Genomic DNA, 18696 nt, shown 5'->3' on the forward strand with positions numbered 1-18696 from the left:
CAATCCCAGCACCACAAAAACAAAAAACAAACAAAAAAACACCAGTTGAAAAAAGAAATGACAATACAAAAGTGCATTTTGAAAAGTATTCTTTAGTAAATGTCACTTTATTTTCTTTTTCAGCCAAGCAACCGACATAATGGAAACATCAGGGTGGAAGTCCATGATTCAGTCTCACCCTCACTTAGTAGCAGAAGCCTTCCGTGCATTAGCATCTGCACAGTGTCCACAGTTTGGCATTCCACGCAAACGGCTAAAACAGTCCTGAAATCTTCCATGAACAGTAGGAAAAAAAAGGAATTGACTTTTACTCCTCCAGGTCCAGAAGGATTCTAATACACAAACCATAAGCAAGAGTTGTTTCTGTTTTCTTGTCCACAGAACAGAAGCTGAAAAAGCATACTGCTTGCATTTCAGGTGGATAATTTATGGTTTATACTTCAGCTTTAAATTAGACTGATTACTTCACTTCAAGGCCTTAAATTATCTTCAATGACTTCTCTTGTTCATATAATAACTTTAATTTTTTTATTGTGCCTTGTCATTTTGACCAAGGCTATGCAGGATTGCACTAGCTCCATAATGCAGTAATATTGATAACTGAAGATATTAAGTTTCAAAAGGATCTTCCATTATTTTGGGGAAAAGAAAATGAATTTTATAAGGTTTGTCCTATGCTATCTCAAAGTTTAAAACTAGATTCTCCTTAAAAGCACTTCTATTGGAGGTTATCAGTAATGTCTCCAGTTTAAGTTCTAGAAATATAGGAGAACCTGCTTACCTGCAAGGTAAGTTATGGCAATACACTGCTTTGATTCTAATTTATTTTTCATTTCAGGGGGCAAATATGCAATGAGTTGGCCCAGATTTTTAGTAAAATTTGTTTGTCTGTATGTTAGCTGTCCAAGAAACTGTGGGTTTATCCAAGTTTACAATGATTGAAAACTGATTGAGGTTAAGATTTCAATAAGCAGAAAGTATGTATTGTGCTGAAGTAATTTTTTCTTAATTTATAATGACCTACCTATATGAAGAATTCTGTACATGTTAAAAGTAAGGATGACCAAATGTAAATTTAATGAGTGGGCCAATTAAGGAAGATATATATGCACTTTTAATGTGTAACTTTTGTATGCTGAATGGTACATATATTTTTTGCTTTGGGGGGATTATTAAGGTATAATTAATTGTGTTTCAATTTTTCAAAGAAATTTGTAAGACGGAGGCAACTGAGATGTTTGTGATATTAATAGATAAGAAAGATATCCACTATAGATAAATTGGTTTGGATTTCAGATATTCATTATTGAATTTATCCTTTTTTTATCACACTTTGGAAAAAGCAACTGAAAAATAAATGAATCCTGGACAGTCTACTCTCCACACAATTAACAGATATTTGTCTTATAGCGATTTGTCTGTGGGAGATGCATAGTAAAGAAGGGAGCCCTTAGACTATGTCAGGCCACACTTTGAGCTTTTTCCCCCTTATTATTTTCTTCTTTGTATTTCAGTTACTGTACTAACATTGTGGATGATTGAAATTCTGCATAATGTGAACAGGATAAACTATTTATAAACTGCTTTTCATGGGCCAGTTCTTTATTATACATGAATCTTAGCTTTAAACACACAGAAATGTCAGTGTTTGATAGTTGTGAGGTCTGTTCTGGTGTATTGTCCTAGAGAAAGAAGCAGGAGTGATCAGTGTCAGAGCACCACATCTGACTTACTGTAGCAGTGACAGTGTGCTTTTTAGGCAAGATTTTTATTTGACAACAAGGGAAAAAGTGTGTCACTGGAAAAAAATTGCATATACCTATATGTTTGCATATATAATTTTATTCTCAAGATTAAATTTCTGTAATTTGTTTATTTAGTTTTTGAATTCAGGACAAAGGAAAAAAATGAAGCTTGAGGTTTTAAAATAGATTTTATTTTTGCTATCTCTGTTAGATTTTGACTGAAGCAATCCTAATATATAAAGAGTGATTCCTAATTGCATCGAACAAACACTATCAAATAAGCATTTGTTATCCACAACAAACCACAGTTTGAAAAGATCATATTTTTCACGTCTTAGTTTCTTTCTGCATTCTTGATTAAGTCTTTGTTGTGGTAACTTAAATTTAAAATTAGAAGAATTCCTTGGAATACAAGCAATGGACTTCATCCTATTTAAGAATATTATGGCAAGTAGAAATTCACTTCCACCATAAGATTGAGCCTGTTAAATTTATAATGTGCAATTTTAAAAATACACATACACACACACACACACACACAAACAAACACACTTTTAATTTTAAGATTTTACCAGGATCTTAGAAGAAAACAAAAATTCCCTCCAGTTATAGAATTATGTTGTCATATATTAAAATATCTCTGGTGTATCCCATTATATCAAATGTACACCACCCCAGCACATTGTGAATTAATTTACTGCTTCAATCTGCACTTCTTACCATAGTGACTAATACCTTATAGTGAACATTTCAGCTTGCCCTTATTCTAGTGTTTGTTGCAAATCCTAAGAATTTTATTATAAGGATTTTTTTTTAGTTTGTTAGCACATTTTGTACCAAAAATGTCAAACACTGTGCTGTAAAAATATCCATGTTTGTAGAAATGTCCACTTTTCAAATAATATAATGCCTACCATTATACTAACAGAATCATATGGTAGTTGATTTATTTTTTTATTTATTATGTATATTTTTGGTATGGGTTCTTAAGGCAATGATTTAAAAAAAAGTATTCTTATGTTAGTGCTCTAAAAGCCTTTCCCCACCCACTGCCCCATTTCTAGACTGCGTACATTTTATTCATAATAGGCACAGTTTTTTGTCCAGAGCAGTCTTGCCTTTCAAACTATCAGCCTGCTCCCGTTTCCCTTTTGACACTTTTCCATATAAAGTATTGAGTGGTTTCAAATATTACTTATTATAAAAAGAACCATTGGATAACTGTTCTTTAGACTAAGATTTAAAGACACTATATTTGTGCCTTTTTCATTTTTTAATTTTAACATGTATTGGTATTTGGAGCACAAATATGAAGGTGCCATAATATGGCTTGCCAATTTTACCTCCTTGAATACTCATGTCATTGTCTTCAAATAGTGATTAGAGAACCTTGCATGAATTACGTGGTCATTTATGTGGAATGCGTGTGTCTGCGCGCGCACGCTAACGCTTGTGTATCTGTACTCGGGCTTGTGTGGAGATATGTTCAGAAAGTGAACCTCTGAAAATAGGACTCAGTTAAATGTCAAAAATTCAGGTTAGTTGAAATCTTACATTTAAGTGTGCTTTATTTTGGAGGATAATTTATTTGACAGGAAATTTTCATTCTCAAAAATGTGTCCAATGTACTGCATGATGAAATGTGAAAACAGTGCCTTTTTAGGACATCAATTTTAAGTGTTAAAATATTAACAAAGATGTCTGAAAAGTTAAGAACAATATTAACTTTTAAGCCAGATCTGAGAGCTTAAATTGTCAAAAGTGTAATTATTAATTTACCCATATAACATTTTATGCATAAATTTAATATTCAAGCAGAATTCTTTAGAAAATTATAGACAAGGGCTGGGGGTGTAGCCCAGTGCTATGGTGCTTGCTAGCATGAGGCCCTGGGTTCAATCCCTAGCACCACCAAAAATCAAAAAAGTTTGGATCATCTTGTTGCTAAAACATAACAGGTATTTTCTTCAGTAAGTTTTGTGAAAGTTCAACTCAACAAGCTTTGCTCACAGCCATGTATAAAGAGGTGAACTAGTCTGACGTGGACATGCATGCTCTTTGTTGGATAAAATAAATATTCACTGTACTCTTGTAAAAGGAGGTGGGTGGGTAAATGGGTTTGTCTTAGTGTTCTCAGATTATAAAGACAGCACTTTCAGCACACATAAGAGTATTTTGCAAACCTTTTTTATACAGATTATGAGCTCTACTTTATTTAAATGTTCATGGAATGATGTAAATTTTAGGTCCAGTTGAACAAATATTGAGTGCCTACCATATGCAAGACTTCCTCTCACTGGGAATGAAATCACACAGTGTCTTCTGTTTGTAGTATGTGAACTTTATGTTTGAAAAGGAACTCTTATATTATAAATCTTTTTCTGTTATTAGAGTTTATCATTGTATACTGTAACCCAGTTAATTTTGCATTCAGATTTTAAAAATGAAGATACAAAAGTCCCATTTTGAAAATATTTCTGCTGAAATTATTTAAATATTAGTTCTGAGGGAAGTTGACTTTCAAGATTCAAATGTATAAAATCTTATTGGACTTTCAGCCTCATTTTTAATCAGTTGATGTTAATGATAAGATACTACTTGTATCTTGTTGCTGAAAATATTTTTTGCATTTCAGCACGTTGAGTTAAAATAAAGTTGTTACTACTTATTCAGAATTAATTGACTTATTTTGTGTTTATTTGAAAAATACCATCTTCTCTCTTTAGTGTATTACGTTGCAAAAGAGCCATGCATTTGATAAAAACAAATTATGTGTAGTATTTGACTGTTCTACTTGGCAAAGCTAGTATTTTAGGGAACCTACTAAAGACCCTTTAATTGTGAGATATTACACATATTTATTTTTAACATGCGCATGCCATCCATATTGAATGACTTACTCAAATACCATGTATGGTAATATAAATTTAAAGATCGCCTTTTCTCTGGCACTTCTGTCCCTTTTTAATTTCAGTTATCCCAGACAACTTCATTATTTGCTTCTATGAAAAGTTAGATTTGGGGCAGACTATTCTGAACCAGCCAAGTAGCAGTAACACAGTTAGGTGTCATTTAGAAAAGCATAGTGAAAGTCTTTAATATACCAGCAACACATCTGAACATTCAATAATTGCCCTTAAAAGAATAACAAGTTGTGAACCTTAAAACATTTTCTGTGCAAGTATAATAAATAGGACAAGGGGCTGGGGTTATGGGCTCACTGGTAGAGCACTTGCTAGAATATGTGGGGCACTGGGTTTGATTCTCAGCACCACATACAAATAAATGAATAAAATAAAGATACATCAACATCTAAAAGTAAATAAACAGAAAAAATGGTAGATCATATTGAAAACTTTTCTAGTGAACTCCATATATTATCTTCCTCTCTGCAGCAGCTAGCCTCATTAATTTTTTGCTTTATAACTCTGGGGTGTGTTTTTCCTTCACCTACTACCTCAAAATGCTTTTGTTTCTAAGAGAAGGCCAAGAGTGGCATTTGCTTCGATCACTGTTTTTAAATAGAAGACAAATTAGTAGGAACTTTCACAAAATGTCAACTGCTGCCTTTTTGTGGTACAAGGAAGGTTTGAGTAAAAAAAAAAAAGTTTGACATTCCTATTGTATTTCCATTTCTTCCTCGCCTTCCGGTCCCCACCCCTTTGTTTTTTTTTATCAAGAATTCCGATGTAGTCTTGTGTCAGTCTGTGACATAACAACCAAACAATTTCAGTATTATCTAATCTTACAGTTTTCCTCAAATTCAAATTAGACCTTAATAGGTATGAGGCATGAGAAAGATTGCAAAATATATGAGTAACAATTATAGCACGTACACATACACACAGTGCCCTGAAGGCTCTTATGCTCACTTTGTTCTAAAATAGATTTACTGCCATAAGCAAAAAGTTTTTAGAATGTAAAAAATTTTGAGGGTCATTATGGAAGTATTATAGGCAAAGGTATAAAATGACACAATTGAAAGAGTAGTAAAATTAGATGCATTAAATGAGAAATAATTAGAAATGATAAAGGGGACATATTTGAAAAGTTTGAGAACTTGCCCCCATATCACAAGAACAAGAATAGGTATGTAAAAATAAAGATGATAAGTAGTTCAGATTCAATCAAGGCATTAAATAGAGTACTGAACACTGTGCTGAACTCTCTTTATGGTGATAAAGTAGAAATGGTCTGTGTCCTCATGAACTGTTTTCTTGAAGAAAGCATTTGTACTGATAGGAATACAAGAGGAATGCCTAACCTGGGGTGCGGGGTGGAAGTCCCAGTTAGTCCTCCTGAGGAATTGATGTCTAAATTGAGACTCAGAATTAGGCAGCTTTATGGGAGCATCATCTAACCCGCTATGTGAAGTCCCGGAGGTTGACCAAGGTTCATAAGGAACATTAATGGATGTGAAAATGAATATGGCTATTTCCTAGGGCATCAAGAGATGGGGCAACTAATGTTAACCAATAAGCTAGAGTCTTGGTTTTTAATAGGCCATATTGAAGGAGTTAGACTTAACCTGTGTGCATTGAAGGACTTTAAAATGGAAAAGGAGGTGTGTCATGATCAACAATCTATCAATCTTCACATAGATTAGGAAGCTAAGAAGAGAGTAGAAACCCTCTTGAGGTTAAAGATGCCTGTGTTCTTTGTAAGGTTTGAGAACATCACAATGTATCAATAGGAAATCTGAGAGGAAATATTGAAAGGATTTGAAAATAAATGGCATTTGGTAGAAGGGAAAGAATGACTCTCAGGTTTTGCATTTGGATACCCGGTGGAGGACATTGCCATTTGCTAATAGAATGGTCACAAGGGTGTGCTCAGTTTGGAAAGCAATATCATTTCTGAGCTTAAGGTTCCTATGGGGCATTCTGTTTGGCTACATGAAATGTGAAAATGGTATCACTTATAAAAGTTAGGAATCATTAATATGTAGATGCAACTCGGACAGAAACAAACACAAGAAAGAGAATCCTACAAAAGAGGATGAATTAATGTCCCTCCCAGAAGCCTGAGATAGAACGTTTCAGGAGAAGAAATGACTAATAGTGTCACATGCTGCTGAAGTGTAAGTGAGATTTTTTTCCAGCAGGAAATGAAAAGATTTTTCAGAATGAGGAAAGTAGTAGAATTGGAGTAAGGAAATGGATGCTCTAAGTGTATAACATAGGATGTTAGGTGAAGAAGGCAAATAGGAAACTGTAGCTACAGGATGGGGTTTAAATTGAGTTCTTTATTTAAATAGGTTTGTTTTCCTTTGATGGGATAGGGGAATAGAATAGTGTCAGTGTATTGAGGTGAGAATTAGGAGTTAGGAAATATAATACAGATGAGATTACTGAGATCCTAGTCAGAAGAGGAACATATCTCATATGGGGAGAATGCCCACAGGAGGGGAAAAATACATAGGTACAGAATATGATTTTTATACCTCTTTTTTTCCTTTAAGCTTATATTATACTCATATTTTATATTCTTTGTAACTGAGTAAAGGGAATAGGTGATAATAGGTTTAGAGGAGAGGTCTGTAAACCTATTTTGTAAAAGATGAGATAGTAAATATTTTAGTTTGCTGGTCCCTCATACTTAAGTGTACCATGGAAGGATAAAAGCAGCTATAGCCAATATACAAACAAATGAATATGTCTGTGTTCCATTAGAACCATTTACAAAAGCAGGCAGCAAGCTAGATTTGACCCTTGTACCGTGGTTTTCCAAGTTGATAGGTTTGAGGTGAGCACAGGAGCTTTGAAATAAAAACAAATGCCGAGTGTCTTCTCTGATATAAGGGGGGTAACTCAAAATGGGATAGGGAGGAAGAGCATGGGAGGAAGATTACCTCTAGATAGGGAAGAGGGGTGGGAGGGAAAGGGAGGGAGAAGGGGAATTGCATGGATGGTGGAAGAAGACCCTCATCATTATACAAAATACATGTATGAAGATGTGAATTTGGTGTCAATATATCTTATATACAAAAATATAATAAATTGTGGTATAAAGGTGTATTAAGAATTATAATGCAAATAATAATAATAATACTCATGTAAAAAATAAATAAATTAAAAATTAAGAAAAAAAAAACGGATGTGGAGAAAAGCACCTACATGACCCAGATGAGATTGGAGGTCATTACAGGGAATGAGCCGAGACCCAGTGTTTGCGTAACTGATGTTTCCAAAGAACTGCAATAGAAGCAATGATAAAATGTGGAAAGTCGTTTCTCTTTTTAAAATGAATTTTAGAAACGGAAATATTCATAGCACACAGAAATCAAAACATAGACGTACTATGTGATTTTAAAATTGGAAAAATAAATTATTCGAGCAACCTAGTGAAATAAATTTATTTATTTCAGATATACATGACAGTACAATGTATTCTGACATACATACATGAAGTATAATTTACTCTAATTAGGATCCCATTCTTGTGGTTGTACATGATGGAGTTTCATTGAACCTAGTAAAATTTAAAAGTCATATTTCTCTCATAATACTTTATTTGAACTGAAAAAGTATTGACCCCAAAACATTTATCTATGTAATGATTCATTTTTAAAGTTAACATACAAACTATATAGAGGTAGTTTTCAAGTTTATTAACATGGTACCAAAAACAAAGGGGATGCTAAAATTAATCCAGGTTTAGGAAGATGAATGTTAAAAGGAATGGCACTGAGTATTAAACTATTGGTAGGAAGTCTAATTTATTGTAACATTTGTTCATAAATATAAATTAAAAGAAAAATGACCACCTGTTATAAATAAAAAGGAAAGCAGGCAAGAAGAAAAGAAGTAGCTGGGGTAGGGAAATAAAAATACACAATTCTTCCTTTGCCATTAATGATGTTTTAAGCTGATCGTTATAAACATTTAAGGATTTTTATAAATAATTAGGAAACTTCATCTCTTTAGAATTTAAAATGTAGTATATATTCTCAAAAGAACAAATACTATTGCATGTGCAGCAAAGTGACACTATGTGTTTCAAGGACAGATAAAAATAGACACTTATGGAAGGCAAAGGTAACATTGTAAAGATTTAGCAGAATAACAAATTCAAGAGGTTGAACGCACCTACAGCATAAGAAACTTATGATCTTATTTGTTAGATTGTACTAGCTAGATATGACCTATTTTGATGAAATTTGATAAAATATCAACAACAACAACAAAAAAAGCTTGCTGGATGGTAAATTAGAGGGTGTTTGTTGTATAGCACATCAATTTGCTAGCCAGGCATAGAAGAGAACAACTATTTCTAAGAAAAAAAACTACTATTTCTAAGGAGAGGATGGGGTGATTCCAGTAACAAATTGAGCAGAGCTGAAAGGCAGTACTTTCTTTGTTGATTTGTGTGCACACACATGCATCCCTGGGCATAAGTGTTCTTTTTTTCTCTCTGCCTGGTGGGGTCTTGCTAGGTTGCCAAGTCTGGTCTCAAAACTTCTGGGCCCAAGTGATCCTAGTAGCTGGGAGTAGCTGGGACTAGAGGTATGCACCACCACATGGAGCTGAGAGATCTTTTTAAATGAAAGTAGGGATCCACATGAGAAAACTAATATATTAGTAATAGGACTAAGTCAGGAAAACTTCTTTAAGCTCTAAATTGCCCAAACTGACTAAAGGAAGAAATTGAAACAATTATCAGGTAATTACCTCCACAAAAGGCCTGGAAAGATGGCTTTTCTTTCTTCTTCTTTTTTTTTTTTAGACTTTTATTTTTTTATTTGTGCATTATAGTTGTACATGTTGATGGGATTTGTTACATTTTTCTGTATGCACACAATATAGCAACATAATTTGGCCAATATCACTCCCCAGCATTTGCCCTCTAAAGATGGCTTTTATATTACAATTATTTTAAACATTCTTAGACACTGATAATTCCCATGATATGTGAATTAAGTTCAGAAAACAAATACTTAGAAACAAGTATTTAAGTACTTTAAATCAAGCTAATATATACATTACATAATCTAAGAAAAATACAAAAAATAAATGAAGTTGTATAAAACTCAACGCAATGTCCTAGAGATAGCAGTAACCTAGTAAATACTGTGATAGTAGGAGCAAATGTGACTCCATTTTGTTTTATGACTTCATCCTGTAAAACAACCATGCCAAGTAGAAGAGTCATGACTGGAGCAAGATGTTCTTTTCCTTTTGCTATAGAAACCTTTAAGAACACGGAACTACCTAATGGGGTATTGTTTCTGTAACTAGGGTAACGGGGCTCTGTTTCTGTAACTGGGGTGACTGGGCTAACTGTGATTGGTTAGGCTTCCCTCCGCTTGACTGCACTGTCCCGCTTCTGTAACCTGGCTTGCTTGCATTGGCTAGACCCCCTGAACATCTCTTTTGCGGTTTTCAGGCTTATAAGGAGTGCCCTTGCAATTGCTCGGGGCTGATCAGGGGAACAGCTTTATGTTCTGGTCAGCCGCCACCAGTGTGCTTCAATAAAGGCTTGATTCCATTATACGTGAGTGGTCTGGAAGTCAGTTTATGCAACCCTGGGATAAAGGTTTAACTATAACAATACTAGTTCCCAGTCTCTTTACCCGTTTACTAAGAGAATATTCAAAAAGACTCAGACATTTCTGTATTATGACTGTTAGAATCCTACATACAATGCTAATAACTAGAAATCAGTAATACTAAGGAAAACAAATCACCTAAGGTTAACCTAGGACTCAGGATGGTTTGATATTAAGATTGGTTTTACTCTATTATCAAAAATAAATTAAAAGTTATGATCAATTGAATTCTATAAAATTCTACTTCCATTTCTCACAAGAAGTTCTTATAAATCAAAAATGAAAAAAATTCTTCATAAAACATAAAGGATAACCACTTTAATACTAGTACTCAAAAACATCAATGATGGCATACTAGAGATATTCCTATTAAAATCAAGGCCAGAATTGGGCATAGTGGTACACACTTGTAAGCCCAGCTACTCTGGAGGCTGAGACAGCATCTAGGCCAGCCTGGGCAACTTTAGGAGACACAGTTTGAAATTTTAAAAAATATAAAAGGCTGGAAATGTAGCCCAGTGACAGCTTGCCTAGCATGCAGGAGCCCTGGTTCAATTCTCAATACCTCAAAGTAAAATAAAACAGAACCAAAACACAGGGAACTTGACAATATGTTTATTACCTGAAATTATTATAGAAATTTTAATCTATTAAACATACTTTTAATAAATAAGCAATATACATGTGGAAAAGGAGGTCATTATGTATAATTCTGAGAAGAAACAAATAGAACTTAGAATTTGACATTAGTTTGTAACAGGAATATCTAAAGACAATTCACAAGGTACATCACTAGCAGAAACCATTCTTCTCAATCTAGTATTCCATAGGCAGAAAATAAAATAGGAAAGGCTTGAAATGGTCTTGAGATATATGGATTCTACAAGAGGGAAAATACCTTACAAAATTATAGTGGCAGGGAAAAAATGAATAGTACATAAAGTAAAAGGAAAAACCATACTATTATGTACCAATATTTAATAAAAATATGCTTGAGGGAAATATAAGGAAAAAACTGATAATAGATTTTGTCTTCAGATTACATATTGGGAATCATTTTTCCTACGTATTATGTTTTCTGAGCTTTTTAGAAAATAAATGTGTATTACATTACTAATAAGAAAGATTAAATATTTTAAAAATGTGTTCTCTGGGACAGTCAATAAACTATATATTTTTTTAAAGCTATCCATAGTAGTCAAGGTATTAAAATCAAGAATAATACATTAGACCAACCACTACCCAGCCTGGGGAAGGTAATCTTACAGTTCATTTGGTTGATTTGTAGTTGATTTGCCAATTTGTACTTTACTGTCCTGAAGACCACCATTACTAATGAGATTCTTAATCATTTGGAAGTGAAGTGAAAAGCAATGCTAGGAAAATGTAGATTCTTCTTATTTTAAAAAAGATTTTCTATAAAATGAATAAAAACTAAATGCTGCTATTTTCATGTGTGAGAGAATTTAGTGCATGAGACTTTTAAAAAAATTAGTGCCTTATTGTACATAATAGTGGGGTTTATTTTCTCATTCATAAATGCACATAGCATAGTTAGCACATCAATCTCTTGATCTGATCCATTCCTCTTGGGCTGAAAGGTTTTAAGCAGAATAAACTGATGTTTCTTGTTAGTTACAGTTGCAAAATTGAGGTTTTATTTGGTACCAGATGCTGGGGATACAATGTTGGCAAAATAAAACAACAAACACAAAGACATCTACTCCTTTCTCTTACCTTGCTCTGACAGATTAGAGGAATAGTCATTGACAGTGCCAAATCTTGCTAGGTGCTTATTAAAAAAAAAAGGTGTGGATTTCCTCTGTTGTTGAATCATTTTCTATTTCACTGATGTTTCTGTTGTTTTTCGTTGTTGTTGCTTATTCTTGTTTTTATATATTCTTCATTTCCTACTTTCTTAGATCATCAATTTTTAAATTTCTCCATTTCTGATAAACATGTGAAGGCATTGTCTTCTCAAACTACTATCTTAATTACATTCCACAATATTTTGTCTGTTGTATGTTCATTATCACCAGTTGGAAATATTTTCTGATATTCCTTGTAGTTTCATTTGGCCTATGGATTTACTTTCTATATTTGGGAGGATTTTTCTAGGTATCACATTTTTATCTGTTTCTTCTTTTAATCCATGGTGGTCAGAGAATATACATAATATATGTCCCTTTCCAATCAGTTAACATTTAGTTATTCTTCCTTTATGGCACAGAACCTGGTCTGTCTTGGTGAAAGTTCTACATGTATCTGAACATGTTTTCTGCAGTTGTTTCATGACATAAATGACAAGTAGAGCTGATTGATAATGCTGTTTAAATCTTCTATATGGTTATTCATAGTTGTCTACTTTCTAGCAATTGCTGAAAATGTTAAAATTTTCAACTTTATTTATGTTTTGGTCTGCTTGTTCCTTTATTTTTATTTTTTATTTTAAAATTCTGTTATTAAATTCTGTTATTTTTTATTTTGAAATTCTGTTATTTCTTTTTATCCTCTTTTTTATTAAGGCCACACATAGGGTTATGTTTTGATAAGTTGATCCATTTATCTTCATAAAATCTTCATGATGGTACTCATTTTGAAGTCACTAATGATTTATGTAGTCACATCTGTCTTGTATTGTTTTCAAATGTATCTTTTCCCATCCTTTTATTTTCTGTCTGCCTCTATCTTTATATTTAAAGTGTGTTTCTTACAAATAGCATATAACTTGAATCTTGCTTCTTATCCATTGTGAAAATCTACATTTTACTTGAGGTATTTAGCACATTTCTAATTAATTCGATTATTGATAAGCTTGGGTTCAATTCTTCCCTCTTGATGTCTGCTTTTTATTTATCTGATCCATTCTTTTTCTTCTCTTCCAGACTAAATAATGAGTGAATCCTACTTTAATGTCCTTAATCTTTAATCTTTCATATTAATCTTTCATATTGAAATTTTTGTTATAATTTTATCTGTTTTTGAATGGACCCACTATTTGTCTTTATCACATCTACCTTCAACTAATATCCTAATGTTTCACACATAGTAGTATTCTATTCCACGTTATGTGCTTTTTTTTAATGATTTACTTCTATTCATGATACTAACTCCATAGTACTTATATTTTTCTTTATTTTAAACAGGCAATATTAATTTAAATACATTTAAATTATTACATATATTTATATGGATAAAGAATTTTTTTACCAAAAAAAATTATTTGCATTTACCCAGGTATTTGCGCTTTTAATGTTCTTTGTTTTTTTCCCCCCTCAGATCTCTATTTCCATGTACTATAATTTCCACTTTGCCTAAAGAACTTCTATTAGCATTTTTTCTAATATAATTATTGGAGAAAAATTCAGCTGTTCTTTCTCTGAAAATGTCATTGTTTCTCCTTTATTTTCAAATGACTGTTTCACTGAAGTAAAATACTAAATTGATGTCTTTGGTTTTTTTTCAGCATTTTAACCATGTTGTTCATTGTGTCTTGGCCACTGTTGTTTTTTATGATTTGTATTATTCCCCTGTGTGTAATATATGTCCTAAACCACCGCCCTGCACTTTGGTTGCTTTAAAAGCTTGTTTTTTAATTTTTGCATTTCAGCAATTTGTCTCTAGGTATGTTTTTGTCTGAATTAATCCTCCTTGGAGATTCTTAAAATTTTTGGATGTATAAGTTGATGTCTTTCATCAATTTTGAAAAAATTCCTAGACATTATTTCTTTAAATATATTTCCTTTCCTATTTGCTCTCTTCTTTCCTTCTGTGACTTCAATTATGTATGTGTTAGGTAATTTGGTATTGCGTCACATATCTCAGATACTCTGTCTTTTTTTTTCTTTTTATCCTCTTTTTTAGTATATTATCTGTTGACCTGTTTCAAAAAGTTCATGGATTCTTGAGCTGCTGATATAACTTGGTAGAATGCTTGCTTTGTATACACAAGGCCCTAGATTCTATCTCCAGCACACACAGCCCCCCCCAAAATAAATAAATAAAATATTATGGATTGTTTCCTAAATAAAGTTCAGTTTGCTGCTAATTTCACCTTATATATTGTAGTTTTCATTTTCCAAATTTCTATTGAATATTTCATTTTCAATTGAAATTTCTTATTCTTTTTAAGCATATTGTTTATCTTCCCACTACATTCTTGAGGATTTTAGTTATAATTTCTGGTCCATTACTAAATCTGATTCTATTGACTCTTTCTGTTTTTTTGGTTTTTTGAGGGGGGAGGTGTCAGGGATTGAACTCAGAAGCACTCAACCACTGAGCCACATCCCCCAGCCATATTTTGTATTTTATTTAGAGACAGGGTCTCACTGAATTGCTTTATGCCTAGCCACATTGCTGAGGCTGGCTTTGAACTCCCAAACCACCTGTCTCAGCCTCCTGAGCCACTGGGATTTCAGTACACCGTGCACAGTTATTGACTATTTCTGTTCTTGAATGTGGGTCACATTTTTTTCCTTCTTAAGTTTTCTTGTAATGTTTTATTTTATACCACATATGAATTAAAAAAGAAGTAGAAACTCAAGTGAATGATATTTCCTTCCAAAAAAGTATATGCTCTATCGTGGTCATATCCTAAAGTGGGGCCGAGTCTATATGATTTGTAATGATTCATTTCTGGGTTTTGTTGGAGCTTTGGGTTAATGTTAACCTTTAAATCTTATAGTCACATAGTATACATCCTCCTCACCCCAATTCACTTTCAAATTACTGGTGTTTTTATATCTATAATGCATCTTTATAGACAACAATATGTGGATTTTACTTCTTTATCCAGTATCCAGTCTAACAAGCTCTACTTTTTTAATTGGTGTGCATACACTGTAAATATATATATTAATGATGTGTTTAAATTCTCACCTAGTATCTTTTTTTTTTATTTCCCTTCAGTTTTTCATTCTTTCCTTGCTCCTTTCCTAGTCTTAAGTGTCTTTTTTTTTAATATTTTTCATATTGTTTCCTCTTTTTTTGTGTGATATATCTTTTGGATTTTTAATGGTTTTTCTAAATACTGCAATATGTCCTTAACAGAAAAAAATTACGGTCCACTTTAATTAATGTTGCATTATATTGCAAATAAACTATAAAAAATACACAACTTTCAACTTCATTTATCTCTTCTCCATCCTTTGTGCTTTTCCCATCACATACTCTATTTTTACTTAAATTAGAAGACATAAAACATCAGGTTGCAGTTATTATTTGAAGGTAGTATCTTTTTAAAAATTAAAAATTAATGAAAAAATATTTTCTATTTTCCCACATACTTACCATTTCAATAAACTTTATCTGTTCTTATGAACCTGAGTTTCCAAACCGTGTTTTTGCAGATATTTAAGAGAGCCTGGCAGAGAGTTTGTAGAAACTTAATGACTGCTAATAAGAAAACTAAGCAAATACATAGGCAAAAGCATTTGCTAACTCCAGCAAACTAAAAGGGTTAAACAGAGATTAAATGCAATGGAAGCATATCATGTAGCTCAGCTGGGAACAGTACTACCTTAACATTATTGTAAATACTGAACATCACCATAGCCAAAGGTTGTGGTTTCATACTCTTATTTAATCTTTTCTTGGATTTATGTCTAACCCCCCCACACACACAAAAAAAAGCTGACAAAAAAGAAGACATTAAATTAAAAATCAAGAAATAGCCAGATCATAAATTTGGAGTTTGGAAAGAGAAAGGTAAGTTCTAAAGGGAAGAATTGAGGGATTGCAGGATTTGCCTCTGGGAATCAGAAAGAAACAGTAATGTAGGAGGCCACTCTTTCACAAAATAAGTTTAGTTTTACTGCCTGACTTTTTATTACATAGATGTATTACTCTTTAGAGAAACAAAAGTTAAGATAATGAGACTATCCCAGTGAGAGCGAAAGCATGGGTACACAAGAAAACAGGCCATGGGCAGATGGGTTATGTGAGATTTCTAAATATGCACAGCTGGATGGTATTCAATACAGTAAGTGATATCCTTAAAGAGAAGAAGGGACAGTTACTCAGGCCTATTTTCACAGAAATAAAGAAGTAAGATCTGAGCAGATGATGGTGCATTTACCATGAAATGAATTAAACTTGCATAGATGTTTGGTGAGAGATTCTAGTAATGCAAATATAAATTTACATGTTTCCATAAAATATGCAAAATCAGATATTTTGACTGCAGTTGATTAAGACTGCTCCCACTTAACACTCCAAATTTTTCTGTGTCACTCCCTAGTGTTTGAAGTAACCCACAAGCATTTTGAGGCTCCAAATAGGGACGCTGAGTTTGGAATGTATATTTCTATGAAATCTATGTACATGAGTGATAGAAATATCCATGTAGAGTTATTCCTATATGTTCTGGTATTATATAGCATGGCATCTTGGAATAATCCTGTCCACCATTCCAACTTCCTGAAATCATGTTAAAAAGATGTAGGGCTAGATTTTATATTGACATAAACAACTGACATTGAAGTATATAACTAATGATGAAGTAATGTTTGAAATGTATGAAGTCAAACAGCTTATGGAATAGTCTTTCAACCCTCAGTTATGTAAAATATCAGGAGGTAAATTAATTTCTCATTAATACCTAGACAAATGGGAATTTGTTCTGTAAGAATACATGCAATAATGAATCATATGTAATTATTGATGCATGATCACTTTTTCTTTTTTGATAGAAATTGTGTGAAATTTGTCGAAATTGCTTTACTAGAGAGCATGAAACCTGTAGAAGTACTGTCAACTGAAATCCAACTTGATGTGAAGTCATGTTTTATGTATCCTAACATAGCTCATCTCATTACCAGTAACAAGTTGTGAAAATGAATGTTTTTACAAAACAGTCAGTACTACAACCCAAATTTGATCAGCCAAATTTTAGAGTGGATTTTGTTTCTATTACCTCTTTAAAGACAATATTTTATAGAACTATCCAGATGAAAAAGTTTTCAAAGGTTATGCAGCCAAAAGATACCGTAGGAAGGAAAGAGTAATATGTGTCAGACAAGTAATAAAAATGTTATGTTGTTTCCAATGATTCTGTGATGTCTGTTTTTATCTGCTTTTAAAAGCGTGCAATTTATTGTAATTTCTCAAAGTAATCCAATTTTCTAACAAATACTAATTTTGTTCTTTTCTTCTTAGAGTTCTACTCAAATTGTATCAACTTCAAACCTCACAAACCCTGTAACGGCCCCCGACAGTGAGATAACGCAGGATAGAACAGTGTTTTCTTGAGGGGGACATTAGTTCACTCCTAATGCTGCTGAGGACTTCCAGTTAATCAGTAAACTGGAATGAATCATTCCACAGATAAGACTGCTTTCAGAAATTGACTTCTTTGCTTTTCCTACCTAGCTATGGAATCTTCATTCACCATAATGGATCAGCTGCATCCTATAGCAGATGTTGGCCAAAGCCTTTGGGTGTCCTTATGCTTAATAACTTTCTCTTATTGAAATGAGTCTGAGAACTCTCAAGCCTTCCTATTTCCTCCAAACAATATGGGGCGTAGGATCTTAAGATACCAAAAGAAAAGTTTATGGTGTTCTCTCTGTTATTGTTCCAAGGACACAGTTAACCTTAATTTTTCTCTTCTTTTTAATGAAAGGTGCACCTAGGGGATTGTTACATTTGTTATTTTAAAAATCAGAAATTGGGCTTGAATGATTTTTGAGGTACAGACAGGGGCACTCTGCAGCAGTGATCATATGTGAAATATTAAAATTGTGGATTCTTACAAGGTAACATTTTACTGCAAATGCCTAAGACTTTCCTCAACTAATTTTGTGTTGCTAGCCTTTAAGAGTCTCTAAACTTCTATAGGTCTTGTCATTAATTACACATTGAAAATTAAAAGCAAACAATCAAGTTTTCACTGTTTTTATTCTCATGCAGTCATAAACAGTAAGCCAGCCCAATAGACCAATTTATAATAGGATCTGTTCTCATTTAAGGGACAGTTGTCATCCTGCAGTAAGTAGTTTTCAGTGATCTTTATTCAAAGTTTTGCAGGTATCAATGTCTTTGTTTCTCAGAGCAAGTACCTTGGTACTTTCCTGGGAGAAAAATGACTTCAACACATAGATAACAAAGAAAAGGTGAACCAGAGCAAATCAGTTTAAGGAAGATTAGTTATTTTAAATTCAGCTCAAATCTCTTCTATCATAGTTGAAACAATCTGGCCCTTTAATAAGAAAATTTACACTTTCTTTCTCAACTCTTAAAAATAATGTTGAGCCAACTTCCTGAGCTAGAATGCACGGGAATGACAAGCCAGGCCAGCCAACATGAACTGCAGAATCTTGCTGATCTGTAAGTTTAGTGTTCTCATGTTCTGTATACCCTCTGCCTTCATCAGACATCTTCTGGCTGGCAAGTTCCATTCAA

General features: G+C 33.0%; 1 protein-coding gene across 2 annotated transcripts in view; it reads left to right on the top strand.

The window, feature by feature from the left end:
* Positions 1–4420, top strand: part of Spopl (speckle type BTB/POZ protein like) — a 57323-nt gene extending 52903 nt beyond the window's left edge. For both annotated transcript variants that reach the window (XM_013366147.4, XM_078017327.1), the window contains one exon: positions 124–4420. In XM_013366147.4, coding sequence (XP_013221601.1) covers positions 124–268 — 145 coding nt within the window. In that variant the 3' untranslated portion in view covers positions 269–4420. The remainder of the gene's footprint in view (positions 1–123) is intronic.
* Positions 4421–18696: the final 14276 nt, after the last annotated feature.

The sequence above is a fragment of the Ictidomys tridecemlineatus genome, chromosome 7 (genome assembly GCF_052094955.1).
Source record: "Ictidomys tridecemlineatus isolate mIctTri1 chromosome 7, mIctTri1.hap1, whole genome shotgun sequence".
Taxonomy (NCBI): Eukaryota; Metazoa; Chordata; class Mammalia; order Rodentia; family Sciuridae; genus Ictidomys; species Ictidomys tridecemlineatus.